General features: G+C 36.2%; 1 protein-coding gene across 1 annotated transcript; it reads left to right on the top strand.

The window, feature by feature from the left end:
* Nucleotides 1–1,451: 1,451 nt before the first annotated feature.
* On the top strand, nt 1,452–8,021 carry LOC149811773 (uncharacterized). The gene is made up of 5 exons (XM_089993305.1): nt 1,452–1,819; nt 3,243–3,279; nt 3,366–3,602; nt 3,696–3,743; nt 7,408–8,021. Exons 1-5 carry the CDS (start codon nt 1,515–1,517, stop codon nt 7,885–7,887), a joined length of 1,107 nt encoding a protein of 368 aa, XP_089849431.1. The 5' UTR covers nt 1,452–1,514; the 3' UTR covers nt 7,888–8,021.
* The last annotated feature ends 8,223 nt before the right edge of the window (nt 8,022–16,244 follow it).

Below are 16,244 nucleotides of genomic sequence, written 5' to 3'. Positions count from 1 at the left end.
TGACATTTAGATCTTGGCTAACAAACAAGGAATAACTAGCCACAGCACCCAAATAAAAAGTTTCGTGGATGTGTAGTGGCAACAAATCTAGAAATCCATTCCGTAAGGGCTCCTCACACTTTTTTTTTTGAAAGGCAAGCTGAGGTTAGGCTGACTCCTACCGGTTATACAACTATACCATTGGGTTTTGAACCTGCAACGTCCCAACACAAGGTGATTGCTCTAATCAGACAAGTGGAACCCCGTCGGTAAGGGCTCTGCACACTTGGCTAGCTAGGTCGGCTTAAGATAATCAAGTTGAAGGACGTCGAGAGTTTGATATCCAAGGTGTGCTTTTTTGCTTGTCACAATGCCGACGAGGGAGGTGGGCTTTGATGGTTATTGGGCATGGCGACCATAACTCTGCAGGACTTTTTACCGCAGCAGATCTCTCAACCCAACACTAGTTTCCCTGTGTAATAAACAAAGATAAATCTAAAAATCCAATAAAAACAAAAACTAGATTTTTGGTTGCCACTCTATATCAGAGTCGACTTCACAATATTGCTTGGTGATTGAAAGACAAAAAGAGAAACAAACACATCTGAGGATACATTAGACCTTTTCCTTATCATAAATAATTTCAAGAAGTTGAAAAAGGCTATGTATTCAACTAGTTATTGGGCTATAAACAATTTCTTGGATATGAATGTAGGACACCAAGTGTTTACAGTCTTAGTTAGTTTGTGTTGGAATCTGGCTAGATATTCAGATAACTTGGATAAGTTGAGATTTTGTACCATGGGCCTCAATAAAATATCCCAATTTATCATATTTTATCTAAGATAAAGCAGTGTATATATACACTAATGTCAGTGTCTTGTTAGTCACCCTTAGATGGAAAAGGATATGAAACATAAGGTTACAGGTGGATGTTCTACTAAATTTCCTCGCTTTGCTTAAGGGCAAGGAAGGCACATGTGACCCAATTGATGATAGCATGCATTGATTATTATATAGCGGACAGGCTAAACCATAAACAAGTAAAGAAGGCCTAACATTACACACATACTAATGTAAACAGACATGCCTGCTATGCAAATGACCAGAGTATCCTTTGAACTTGAATCATTGTTTTTTTTTCCTGAAAATAAATTGTTATTACTCATAACATTCTTTGGAGCCAAATTTCTTTACCTAAAGTAGCTTAAATAATGCTAGATTGTGGTAACTGATGAAATTCATGTCTTCTACTAAGGTTATTTTAGGTCTTGCACAACCTAGGTTGAGTATTCTGGATAGTGTCATTGTTGTAGTTTCTAGGAAGCCAAAACCCACTATGGTTATTTCTCTTTCTCTCACTAATTGTGAACCGCCCCTGCTCTCTCTCCTGCTTTTGGACTGTCACTCTCGGCCGTACGACCCCCTCTAAGTCTCTTAACCACCTGGAATCTCTCACTCGCAATGGCCGTTATCCCTGCAAGACTCTGATTTTTCTTCCAAAATTTTCCTCCTCCTTGTGGGGTTCTCTGAAGATGGGTGCTGTAACGTCCTCCATGGCTGCCAAGTTCGCCTTCTTCCCACCAAACCCTCCTTCCTACCAGATAGTTGAGGATGATTCTGGTGGGGGCTATTTGTCTATGACCAACGTGCCCCACAGAGAGAACGTTGACGTTCTGAGGTTGAAGACCAGGAAGGGGAACGAAATCATCACCATCTACGTGCGAAACCCGATGGCCAATCTCACCCTCCTCTACTCCCACGGAAACGCCGCCGATTTGGGCCAAATGTATGAGCTCTTCGTGGAATTGAGTATTCATCTCAGAGTCAATCTGATGGGGTACGACTTTCTTGTTTCATTCTCTTTCTTTTCTGTGTTCAAGTAGTTTTATTCTTTTTTGTTTTCTTCTGTGAGATGGAATTGTTAATCTTTAGATTGAGATACCTCTGGCTTCTCATGATAAATTTAGCTTTTTTTTCTTTATTTTGTCAATTTTGGAGGTTTACACTTTGTAAATTTCAGTATTTTTACTATTTTTGGCAATCTTCTCTGATACCCATTTGGATTTTATGTCCTTCTGCAAAAGATTTTGGATATAGAAGTCTTTCTCTGATCATGGTCTTGTAATTTAGAGTGTTCTATAGCAGACCCAGTTTGCCTTTCTTTTTGCTTTGATCTAGAAGAGTTGAACACCCTGGGGATGCAAAATCAATAATAAGTCAGGATCAATTGGCACAACTAGAAGAAACAACATGACACCCATGTCTAGAATGCTTGTTCGGAGCAAGTTATGCGCGCTTGTCCATATTTTAATGTGTATTCTTTTTGTTCTGCTGTTACAGATTTCAATTGATAGGGTTTTCTAAGATGACAATGATGAGTAGGAGAACTCATGGCGAGACCTAATTTTTCAAAAAGTTGATGATTGCTCTGGCCGGACCCAGAATTTTACCTTGAGATATTGCTTGTGTTTTTTGGCTTTAGTTACAGCTACCATGTTTTGCATTTTGCTGTAATAATTTTAGTTTTTGGCTAGTATATCGTTGAGTTAATTTCCATCATTACTCTCCTATCCTCTTCATAACTAGGGAAGGAAGCAAATTAAAGTCTCATTTTGTGTACCAGCCCATTTTCCTTTTCCAGTAGCGTAATGTCCGCCTGTGATATGGTGCTTGTTGAACAAACTTTAAGCATATCTTCAAGGACAGTCTTGCAGACAATTTTGTTATTGTATTCTACTTGTAGACTTACTCATTAATTTTGTTTATTTTTTTATCGTTTTAACCATTCTATTTGAAATTTTCTCATATTAATCATGGATTACCTTGGGTCATTCTTCATTCATTAGCCCTTCTTTCTACCCATGCAATCAGGCTATGAACTACCTTTCTTCTCCATGTTGAAACCTATATGACTCTATTCCACCCATGAAAGGCTCATGCAATTCAAAATTTAATCTCTTTGGCCACCCTTATCTTAATCAAATCTCTTACTAATACATTTTTTCTACCTATTGAATTGGAGCATCATTCTATTTTGTGAATCAGAAAGAATTAAATGACCTTCATTTTCTATGATTATAAAAATGAAGCACAAATGTGCACAAGCAGTGAACAGATATAAATCATAGCTTTAATTTGTAGCATTTTGAGTTTGTTTGCTCTCTCTCTCTCTCTCTCTCTCTCTCTCTCTCTCTCTCTCTCTTCAATACATTGTATCATCTGATATATTTTTTGTATAATTGAAAATTTCTTTTATACAGCTATGATTATTCTGGGTACGGCCAGTCCTCTGGAAAGGTTAGTTGCAAGAGTGATATTCTGTGCGTATTTCCATTCACTATTGTTTTTAAACTGTATTGTGATTGTTTTGTTTTTTTGGTTAGCCAAGTGAGAGCAATACTTATGCAGATATAGAAGCTGCTTATAAGTGTCTTATAGAAAACTACGGGGTAAAGGAGGAAAATATAATTCTTTATGGTCAGTCTGTTGGAAGTGGGCCAACACTAGATCTGGCAACTCACTTGTCTCAATTGAGTGCTATCGTTCTGCACAGTCCTATTCTTTCAGGCCTGCGGGTTATGTATCCTGTGAAGCGCACATATTGGTTTGATATTTATAAGGTCTCGTTCTTATCATAAATATCTATAATTTCACTTTGGGACATGCACATGCTTGGCGCAATACTGATTAAGTTTCATCTTCTTGTGGTGCAGAACATTGACAAAATCCCATTTGTAACCTGTCCTGTCTTTGTTATTCATGTAAGTAGCTTTTCTTTCTCAATTAAATTTAAAAAGCACATTGAAATTCTATCGATTAGATCAATGCATATATATAATTTATATTTATATATAGAGTAATTTGCAAGTTCCAGACCGTCCCAGACTCCTTTAAAAAACATATTTGCATATGTTTTTTACTTAATATAAACCCGTAGATGTGATCTCTATGCTTTATTTAGTATAATATATATAATAGTTTAAACATTTTACATGTTTAGATGTGTTTTTAACTTAACAAAAATCAACGGTTCATATTACACCAAAAATTTGATTAACTAAAAATCAGGAACTCTTGTTAAATTGATTTAGTCCAAAGCATGGTTCTTAGTAAATAAGTAATGATAAATTCATAAATAGGTTTGGATTAAGCAAAAAACACGTGCAAGTATGTTTTTAAAGGGGTCTGGGACATAAATGGTCTGGAACGTACACATTACTCTCTCTCTCTCTCTCTCTCTCTCTCTCTCTATATATATATATATATATATATATATATATATATATATATATATATATATATATAGAGAGAGAGAGAGAGAGAGAGAGAGAGAGAGAGATTGTGTGTGTGTACATTTCCTTTGTCAAGGTTTTTTCTCATTTTCTGCTGGATATTCATGATCTTTCTTTTCAGAAACTCTTACTGAAAAGAAAATAAATCTTCCAGGGTTACTGCACTTATCAATCATGATCAAATACATCTCTTATAAACTGAATACGCCTGGAAGAGTTCATGGTTGGAGAACAATTTCTTGAAAAGAATAAATGTCATCAAGCATTTAAAAGAGATTATATCCATAATGACAGGATATTAGTTCTTATTCTCATAATTGAACAAAATACTGGCACTTCTTTTGTTGTTTCTTGGCATAAATGTTGAGATGTTTACTAGATGTCATGAAGCGTGACCTGAAATATGGAAATACTTGATGACTTATCATTGTCATAGACATAGACTATTTCCACGTTTGATAGACTATGCCTATTTTAGTAAGAAAGCATCATGTGATTGGGTTGCATACTATGTCACAGGGATTCGGCTAGCAGGGTGCCGCACCCGCGTCGACGCGACTCGACGCGGGTGCGGTCAACCCGACCCTGGGTGCATTGACCGCACACAGGGTCATTTTTGTCCATTTTTTTTGGATTTTTTTTTTTTAATTTTTTGCCCTATGAAATGGGCTGCGGAATTTAAAAAAAAAATCTTGGGGGGGGGGGGGGGGGGGGGGAGGGGGGTGCTGCCCCCCTATAACCACCCACCAGGGGCGGCCCCCCCTGGACCCCTGCCCGCTGACCGCGCAGCGGGACCCGCACTGGGGGGAGCCCCCAGACCCCCCTTCCTGCAAGGTTAAAAACAATGAATCAGGCTCCACAACTCATCACTTTCATCTTTGGGGACAACCATATAAGATAAAAAAATGGTAAAAAGTAAGTTGGGCATAAATGTCATGGACCTTAACAGCTACCATACATTCATACATATACACTATACATGATATATATATATATATATATACATGATATATATATATATATATATATATATATATATATATATATTTACATTTTTACCCCTGCCGCACCCCCACACCCAGTTTTTTTGGAAGTGCCGAATCCCCGCACCCGCACCCATGTGACATAGGTTGCATATATTCATGTAGCATTCGTTTTAGTGAAAGAAACTGGATTCCATCTTTAATTTCTTTATGATTGCATTTCTTTTCTCCTTTGAACAAAAAAGAGCTGAAAATTTAAATAAGGAGATTGTACCAGTGTTTGTTATGTAAAGTCAAATAAGGTTGCGTATATAAAGAAAGTAAAGAATTTTGGCATCTACCAGTTTGACTTGTATACCCTTATCATAGCACTGAAAATACATCATTAAATGGAAGTAATATGCCCAGAACGAAAGTAATATATATGAATTTCTTCACATAATTTCCTAAGAACGCTGCTAAAGATATGGAAGGTTTTAAAATATGGGCATCTTTTTTTCCACTTTTCATCCAGTAATTAATGACTCTGGAAGATCCGCGCTTTGCAGCTCCCTCCTACAAGTCCACGTCATTTGTGGGTATCAGTTGCTGAAGAGCTAGGCGTAGTCTACTAGCTCCCTTCCTTTATCTTGATGTGATAACTCACAGCTCACAGTGTGCATGTAAATTTTAATAAAGCCATGAACAAAATGACCACATGATGGACAAAAAACTGAAGACATGAAGTAAACATGAAATTGATAAACTGTTCCCATTGGAGTAAATCTAGCCCACACTTCCAAGTGGAAAGTGTTTAGATGACATGTCTAGGCTCATCTGGCTGAATGTCTCAATATAAAAGCAATAGGAAAGTGGTAGATGACATAATTTACCATATCTTAGAGTTCCTCATGGATAAGATGACAAGACGTTATGGATCCCCACTAGGTCAGTATGATAAGAATCTAATTTGCCTAGCTAACATTGTGCTTTTGAGATGTTAACCTACATTCTGAAATTTGAATTCATTTATGTGCTGAAAAGTCTACATTTATTTATTTTCAAACAATAATAATCAAATTTTTGAATTCATCATATCTTGTTTGCCTACATGCTTTTGGTTGGTTATGCCATATTCAATATAAAAGAACCAAACAAAGTTTTGGTGTGAGAAAATCTACTCTTAATTTGTATACTACAAGGTTGGTTCTTGAATAAAGGAAATGGGCTCCAGAATCTGCTTCAAGGTTGTGAAATACAATTTCGTCACATTTTTGCCAAAAGGAACTTAAAAGTCATCTATCACATAACAAGTACTGAAAGGTGGTGCTTTTAGTGTACAGAATGCAACTTAGTGCCTCCCATGTTTGAAATGTCATGGCCTCCCTCACCGAGGAGAAACTACATGTAGGTGGATCCTTCATTTCCATGGGATTTTGAGAAACCATAATTGTTCAGCTTCAAAAATTTCAGCAAAGCTAGAGGCAAATTTGTTGAGGAAAATCTTGAATGGACATGATTAGTTGGCAATAAAGGAATTTGCATAGGGAAGTGTTTTACAAACCTGATCTAGAAGGATTATTAGAAACTAATCCTACATATAAATTCGGAACAAGGCACGTTTGTTTGATGTTATTATCTAGAAAAGCTAGAAACTGAAGCCACCACTGGCTTCATAGTTTGCTGCTGAGGTCTTATACCACATAGGTTAAAACTATATTGCATCATTAAATCTTTCTCTAGGTTTTCCATCTTTATGACTTGATCAAGATTGTTTTGGCTTGGCTCTCTCTCTCTCTCTCTCTGTGCCCCATGTTCTTCAGTGTTTGATGACCCTGCTAATCAAACACTATCTTCACAGTTTTTAAGGAAACCATAGAATCTCTTTTGCAAAAGCCCAATCTCTGGATTTTTCATTATCTTTTTTCCTAATATGGTTTTGTCTCATGTATTCTGATTTCTCTTTAGGTGCAACTTGTGTTTTTGGTGTTAAGAGTTGTTCTGTTCAAATGTTTTGATTCTTGACGTACCTTTAGTTTGTGGTTTAACCTTGTTATATCTGAGTGAATTTTCTGCATTGGTGATTTTACTTCCACCGGATTTTACTGTCAAGACAGTTTTTATGTAAAGATGGGGTAGTTGATGCTTGTAACTTGGTTGTCATTATGCAGGGGACATCTGATAAAGTAGTTGATTGGTCTCATGGTAAACAGCTCTGGGAACTTTGCAAAGAGAAGTATGAGCCTTTATGGCTTAAAGGAGGACACCACTGTGACCTTGAACTTTACCCTGACTACATTAGACACCTCAGGAAATTTGTTTCAACCATCGAGAAATTACAACTGCAGGGTGGTTCACGAAGAAGCACTGATCAGTATGAGCCATCGAGGCGAAGCATTGACCGTCATGAAGAGCCAAGAAAGAGCACTGACCAAAGAGAGAAATCAAGGCCTAGCACAGACAGGCCTCCAAAACAAGGTAGTGATCTTAAATCTAATTTTGAAATTCTAGAGAAGTTTAAAACCTCTATCAGCCAATTTGAGAAGTCACGTAGGAGTGTAGATCGGCACTACAGGCCCAAAAAATGCATGGAACAGCTGGATAGGGCTAGGAAAAGTGTTGATCGCTTGGATAGAATACGGGCAGGCTAAAAGCTTGCACACTGTTGTAAAAGCATGTGGTTGCATGAGAAAATGTATTTAGGCATTCATTTACTTGTCATGGATAGCTTAATGTCCAATCAATAAAACTGTAATATCAATTGGAAAGGGTTGTTCATGGAGGATGTGTTGTTGTTGTAGCTTGCTAATTGTGATTTTGAACGTTTAGCTTGATTGACTGAAGAAAATTTGTGTCCACATTTAATGGTTTCTAAGGAAAGATGTCAAGCGATCCTTTTTTGTGTGGTCACAAATATCATTGATATTTTGAAGTTCTCTCAATTTTATTGCGAGAACTTCAAATGCCGTGACATTCTCAATAAAATCAAGAGAAAAATAAAAATCCAACTTTTTTTAATACAAAAAGATATTAATGCAATGTTATCATGTTTTAGATATTTTTATTTTTCCACATTTTCTGTTGTTTTTGAAAGTTTTATTATATATATTGCCGAGGTTTCCCTGATATTCTCTTCTGACTTTTTTCTTTAATTTATTTGTGATTTTCCCTTGCTGTGAAGATCTTGAGAACAAGATTTGTAACTATGTTCAGGGTCATGAATCCTGAAGCTCGTAATATTAAATTGATAAGAACAGATTCTGTAAGACGTGAATTTTGTAAAAAAATTATTATGAGGTTATGCAGAACTTCTGAATAATATTGTTATTATTTAAATCATGAGATCTAGTGAAATTAAGGGTTCACGGAATTTAAAACTTGAAATTCAAATCCTGTGTTTAAATTGGTGATTGGGTTAAAAAAATGGATTTGGATTTGGATTTGGATCTGGATTTTGGAGAGATTTGTGATCCAGTACCAAGTCATTGGATCCAGTGTGTGGGTTTGGATTTCAGAGGGATACGAAATCCACCCAATGACTGGATATGGGGTGATCCCAATTCTAATGCAAAGGATTAAATTTGGATCCTGATCCAAATAGGAAAGATGAGGAATCAAAATCCTAAGAATAATAAGAAATATATATAGAAAGGTAGGGTGGCTCACCCATGTGGGACCCACCTACCCTGTTAGATAAATAATACCTTAAAAAAATAATAAATATTATATATGGGATAGGATCATAATTTTGTAAAATTTTATATTAGGGTAATCACTCACCTAATCTACTTTCCCAAAAATAAAGAGGAATGAAGTGTGATAACTTAAGCAAGTGTGGATCGCCCCCATGTGGGATCCACTTGCCTTCAAAGAGAGGATCAACCTCTTCTCTCTCTATATCTATATTTCAAAAAAAAATAAGAAGAAAAGAAAAAAAGATACATACCATAAAATAAGTGAAGAAAGAAGTTAGAAAAATGGAAGAGAGGAAATAAATCAAAATGAGAGACTTACCTTGTGTGAGTGAGAAACCGGAGGGAAAAGAGGGTGGTGCCCCTCTCTCATTCCAAATCTCTCCCTCTCTATTCTCTCAAACCCTCTCTCTCTCTTGCTCTCCTACACGGCTAGAGGAAGGACTCCATTGGTAGAACTAAATGGGTTGCTCGAATTCGAGCATGTGACTAGAACTGGATTCGTTTTATTTTCATACACCATGGTAGAATCTCTTCTTAAGAGTGCGTGAGTATTGGGCCAACATGTGGGATCATGCTGGACCATACTCCCTGTCGATCCTCCTTTTGTGGTGGGCAGAACAGGAGTCGAACCTTTGAAACATGATATGCATATCTATGTTGAAAATGATTACATTAGAATATATGTATTTAGCATATAAGGTTCATGATTTTCTTTCCAATCATTAGTTAAGAAAAAAAAACTATTTATGCATTATTCTTTTTGAATAAATATCATTGGTTCACTAGTGCACTACTTTGGGTACATGATATTAGAATGGTATCATGAAAATGTTATTTTATGCAAGGGCAATACATCCATGTTTGATATGTGGTTCTTACACTTTATTGCCGACACACACTTTGCTTAAATCTATGTTATGTTTGATTTAGAAAAAAATATTAATAAACATATCTATAGTGATATGTATCAGGTTGAGAACGGGTTGGGATCAGTTCGACCCCAGCCCTGGTTCCCGATTTTGGTGAGGGTAGTGATCAGACCAGACCATCACGGTCAGTCTGATTCGGCCTAACATGGCCTGACTTAGCCTGACCCATCGTGACCCTATGTGAACTGAGTGACATGGGTCAATTGGCCTGGACCAAGCACGGTAGGGGGATACCGCAACCTGCTGCTGCTATCAGCATCAAGGCAAAACAGACTAGGGTCTGTTAGACCCCATCCTGATGTTGTAGGCTGCTTGTGGTTGACGACCACTATGCGCAATAGGGCATCTCGTGCCCTGCTCAACACAGTCAGCTGGGGTCATACTGACCCCAGCTGTGGCCTCGTACTGCACTCGCAGACCCAGTCGCAAGGTTGTTGGGGTCTGCTGTAAAAAAAAAAAAAGCTGCAAACAGTGGTAGATCGGCTGGGGCTGTTTGGGCACAACCGACTACCCCTGTTTCGGTGGCTCAACGCCTACTGAACCCTGTTGAACACAGTAGGCTGAGTCTGTTGTGCTCGACAGGGTGCTAGCCTCTGCTGCCCCCATGGGTGCTGTAGTAGGCTGGGATCGAACGATCCCTGCCCCTGTGCTCCGCTTCAGCCTAATACTGGCAAGGTGCGTTACCCTGCCGGCGTGCCTATGTGGGCTGCAGCTTCAGCCTGTCGGTGACAGCAGCCCCCCGCCCTGCTGCAGTCCTTGAAAAAAAATGATGATGAAAATGGAATACAATATATATATATATATAGGCCTCAAACGACAAGTTTTATAATAATGCAAACAATGATTGTTTATTTGTCGAATGTATAAGCTTGATGAGCGAATATGCATAAGTTCGATTAAATACATATCCTAGATGCCTACTCTTGACGGCAACACAAGGAAAAATGGAAAACTGATGCTTTTGGCCATCATTTTATGCGAAATAATAATTGTGGATGTACTTTTGCAAAGTTGGATACATTTACTATTCTATGCTCAAGTGAATGAATTTTTTCCTTGAATGATTTTTTTAGAACATATATTATGAGAACTGTGATGTTTAGTTCACCTGCAACTGTTTCAAAAATTATTTGGTGTGATTGGGTATCGTTCACAGACCCTGTCCTATTGAATGTATGATTATCCATGTTGCATTATAATAAGTATTTGTAGGATCACGCTAAGGCTCAAAATGAGCTTGAGGTTTTGTAAAACCATTTGAGCACACTTGGGTGATTGATCACAAATCGGGCTTATTGTCAATACTGACATGCGGGGTAGTACCATGGGTACACCCAAGACATAAAAACTAATAAGTTGCATGTACATAATATAAAATAATAATGTCTAGCCGGTTTAAATGTACTGGGGCATTGTTTTTGACACTCGTTGGTTTGAATGCACCACGAGCCAAGTGGATAGGTGTTGTTAATATACCAAATAAAAATCTGGTTGACTGACTATCTCTTTTGAGTAATTAACTTTATTGCCTTATAAACATGTTTTTTGTGTACCCTAGTGTCGTACTTGGGTTCTCAAAACCTTGGGTTGCCGATAGAGGTAGGTAAAATAATTTTGAATTAATCAAATTAACAAGATTTAAATACCCATTCAGTGTCGGGTTACCTTGAAGAGGGTAGATAGTACAAACTTTGTGGGTTGTTGTTGTTGAAACATACAACATTCTTTATCATGCTACGAACGACAATAGCTCGATGATCTTCTGCCCACAATAATTAGGGAATCTGTGAAATTCCACTAGAGGGGGGGTGAATAATGAAATACGATAAAGATCGATAAAATAACAGACAGAATGCAATAAGGCACAACACATAAAGCACAAAATTTATACTGGTTCGGTCAATTCCCAGACCTACATCCAGTCCCCAAGCAAACCACTTGAGCTTTCCACTATAACATCCGAGTCACCAGATAAATAGTACAACACCCTCTTCCTCAGAGGTCTTCTTCTCTCAACAGAGAAGGACAACACCCTCTTTCTCAGAGGTTTACTTCTCTCAACAGAGAAGGGACACACCCTCTTTCTCAGAGGTCTTCTTCTCTCAACAGAGAAGGACAACACCCTCTTTCTCAGAGGTCTACTTCTTTTAACAAAGAAGGAATATAGTGAATAACAGAAAGTTACAATACTTCCTATAGAACCTTCAGAATGATATGAATGCACGAATGAAGGATTCTCAGAATGTTCTGTTCTTTTCACTCAGAAGATACTCTTTGTCAAAGAGTTATTCTTGACTTTTTCTTTTTCAAGGCTCTCTTTCAAATATCGAATAAGAATTTTTTTCGTTGTAAGCTCACATGTCTATTGTGAAAATAAGTAATTTGTTTGTGTTTATATAGCCTTAGAAAAATAGTCGTTGCCTTTTTGAAATGATAGTCTTTTTGGGATGTGAGATGTCAAGTCATTTCAAAAACCATCTTTATGGATTTTCGAAAAAGTCTTCTTTCTATAAAAGTAGTATATGAGGTACACTAGTCGTTGTAAAATTTTAGGTATTATATAGTTTATGTAAAAAGTCTTTTTCTTACAATAGTACATTGAATGTTGGATGTGTAAGCCATTATGTAGTTTTGTCTCTATTCTAATTAATGATTTGTAGTACTTAAGTATTTTATTTAGAGATTGTCACTTCTTTACTTAAATGAGTGTAAGTATAATAAATTCCTTGAGATCTTTATTTGTAAATAGTCATATCAAGAATTGCTTTATGATGTGCTATTTAATGTCTACAGAGAGAATGAAGGCTTTAAGCAAGTCGATATTCTTGAGTGGGATTAAACTAGTTATTTCTAAAAAAAAATTTAGAGGAGGTATTTAATGTTTTACAAAGAGAATGATGACTTCAAGTAAGTCGACATTCTTGAGTGGGATTAAACTAGTTATTTCTAAAAAGATTTTTAGAGGAGGTATTTAATGTTCTACAAAGAGAATGATGACTTCAAGTAAGTCGACATTCTTGAGTTGTAAAAAGGTAACTAAAGTCTTTTCAAAACATATTATATTTGTTTTTCTTTGTTTAGCCGATTTCTATGTTTTGTCTTTTTCTTACTTATTTAAAATCATTATTTTTCAAGTTGTCTTGTTCATGATAGAAGGTACAATTATTACTTTTTGAAATCATGAGCTAATATATCATGTCAAAATACATTTTTCATAAAGGGTTGTAAGAATGTACAATTATTGGTTTTTACAAAAGGTTCTTTTTGAAACTATCATATACTTTTATGAAATCTAGCTTTTGGGAATGAGTGACTTTTATGTAATATGCAATATGCATGCTTCTGAAGGTTCTATTACATATGACTTTAAAGAAGAAAAAAAGTCTTCATCTTGAGGTAGCCGATCTCTTTAGATGATCTTTAAGAATGCATGGTTCAACAAGCTTTTTCTTCAAGACGTATGATTGCACCACGGTTGTACTTGAACAAGAGGTCTCCATCCCTTTATGATGAGATATCCTTGCATCAAATACTCGTTAGATACATGGCAAAGCATATTCAGTCATAATATAACATTTTTCAAGAAGACATATTATCATATCATATTAAATCAAACATGACAGTGTATCATATTGTTTGTCATCAAAATATAGTTTCTCAACATTCTCCCCCTTTTTTATGATGACAAAATATGCTCCCCTGTCAAAAACATATTATGCATAGTAATAATAATATCATAACAAATATTGAAAAATGTCAAAGAGTATTTTTCTCCATGTTGGAGACAGGGTTTTTCTCCCCCTTTGTCATGGACAAAAAGGAGGGGATCAGAGTAAGGTTATTACAGACCGAAAAGAATAAATAGTTAAAGTTATTACAGACGATATGAATGAAGAGTTCATTTTGATCTGGAGGAGGGGTGAAACTTCCGGAGTAGTGCATCTTGGCCAATTTGTAGTGAAGCTTGATTCTTGAGAAGTAGATCCTGGGTGTTCTAGACATTGACAATAGCTGAGAAGATGTCAAGGTTAGAAGTTGCTGCTTGATCTGCTTCTTGAGGGCCTTCGTCGTCAGAGTTAAGGTGAGAGGACTCTTCTTCATTGAGAGAGGAGTCATCAAATATACGGTTTGAGTAATAGACGACATCGGTTACAAGAGGAATCTGGAAGAATTTGAGAATGAGTGTAATGAAATATCTGAAGGGAATAGACTTAAAGGAACGGAAGTTGATCATGTTATGAAATATGACACTGGACCAGTTGATGGGAAAGGCAGAGAAGATGACATAAAGAAGAAGGGAGACTTCATTTGAAATAAACCCCCTAAAAGGTGACTTGGGGACTATATTGGAGGAAAGAATTTTGGACAACAATAGAGCATGAGGTTTGAGATTGCTTTCATGCCATTGGAAGTGAGTGGAGCGAGTGGAGAGAAGGATTTTCTGAAACACTGAGTGGTCGAGAGGAACAATGTTGGGAAGCTCAATCCCGTAGGAAGAAATATTCAGAATGTTCCCTAACTGAGACATGTCGAAGGAGAAAACTTTTCCATGCATCATAAGTGATAGACAAGTGATCATGGTTGACAGAAAGGTTGGTGTAGAATATTTTGATGAGATGAGGATAGATGGGAATTAATTTTGGAGAGGCTAGAACATGAATAAGTTCGGAAAGAGAAGTTTGTAAATCAAAAGTTGGAAAGGCTTCAAGGTGAACCAACTTTCCTGGGTGGATGGTCATGGAGTTTATGGAGTGAAAGGTATGAATGAGATCCGGAAATCTCAACTCCGAAGCTTCAAGCATGTCGGATGTGGAAGAGGATGCCATTGTATGTTTTTGAAAAGGAAAGGAGAGACTCAAACAAAAGAAGAACTTGGAAAGGATGATGGCTAGTATGAGGATAGAGAGTTGCGAGTGAGTGATGAGGGATGGACCAATCTAATAAATAGAAGGAAGAAAATAATTGTGATATGAAATGAATGACATTTGAAGTGAATGATTTTTAGATTTTAGTTGAATGAAGAAATTCGTGAGTTGTGGATTGAGAAGCTTGTGAATGATAAATCAAATCAAATTTTGGAAGATAGTGTATTATATTAGTGTAGAAGGACATAGTTTTGAATAACTTTCTATAAAGAGAAAAACTTTTCTATAGGAGAGGTTATCGAATTGTGAGAAGTGTCATGTATTGAGTATGGAGTGTCCTATTGGACTTCACGTGTGATGAATGAATAAAGTCAAGAAGGTGAATACTCTAAGGATTTTAAAGATTTTCGTGAAGTGAAGAGATGTAAGAATAGTTATAGAGTGAAGGAAATAATGGCCTAATAAAATAAGCAATTTTTTATACAAAATTTTACTTTATGTGAAAGCATTCTAAATTCGTGAAGAATGAGACGTGAATAAGACAAACAAGGACATATGAGTGAGATGCAATAATTTCTTATTTAATAAGTATTTTTATAGGTATGCGTGGAAGGAGTGTGAATATAGAGAGATAAAGGTGGTCCTAAAGGACAACAAACACTTGATGTATGACATAAGTAAAGATATGATTGATAAGAGTTGATGTTTTGCTTAAAATAAATAAATTTTAAGAGGTCAAGGGTCACAGATGGAGTCTCACTTTGTATAAGAGAGAGAAAGAGAAAAAAAGAAAAGAGTGATACTAGTAGTACTCACGAGGAAACAAAATGGAGGACAAGTTTGTCGAATAATTTTTCATAAAAAGGTGTAAAGGATGAAGGGACGATAATAGAATGTACTTAGTATATGATATAAAGGATGATGTAGTAAAATTTTACGTGAAATATAACAACTTGATTTTGAAAAAGGTGGTAAAGAAAAATAAGAAGGACAAACACTCGATTTATTTACCATAAAGTTTAGTGAAGTGTCTTGATAGGAGGAAAGGAAGTCATGAAAACAAAAAAAAGGATATATTATTTAACAAATAGAATAAATGAATAACATAATATCATGGCCAGCTTATCGTAAGAGAGGTTTTCACAAGAAGACAAAAGTGATAAAAGGTGTTATGAGATGAGTGATGTGAACAAAGTCATGATAGCTTTACTTAATATTAATTGTTCTTATGGATATGAGTGAAAAGGAAATAGGACAAGGAGTAATTATTGATGTGTACTTGAAAGATGACAAGTTGAAAGACAAAGAATGTGTCATGATGAATGTGTTTTTTAGAGCATACGTGAATATAGTTTGACTTTGAATAGTGGTAAAAAGTACTTATAAAAAAACATCGATAAGAGAAAAAAAATAAAATTTTAATAGAACTCATAAGATGTTTTAGTATTAATAAGTGTGATTAATTATAAGTCACTTAGTTTGCATATTCCTAATTCTCTTCTAATTCGTGTAAAATCTT

Source organism: Nuphar pumila, chromosome 17, assembly GCF_984573655.1.
Source record: "Nuphar pumila chromosome 17, dmNupPumi1.hap1.1, whole genome shotgun sequence".
Classification (NCBI taxonomy): domain Eukaryota; kingdom Viridiplantae; phylum Streptophyta; class Magnoliopsida; order Nymphaeales; family Nymphaeaceae; genus Nuphar; species Nuphar pumila.
The sequence above is the reverse complement of the archived record's forward strand: the minus strand, read 5'-3'. Positions and strand labels throughout refer to the sequence as shown.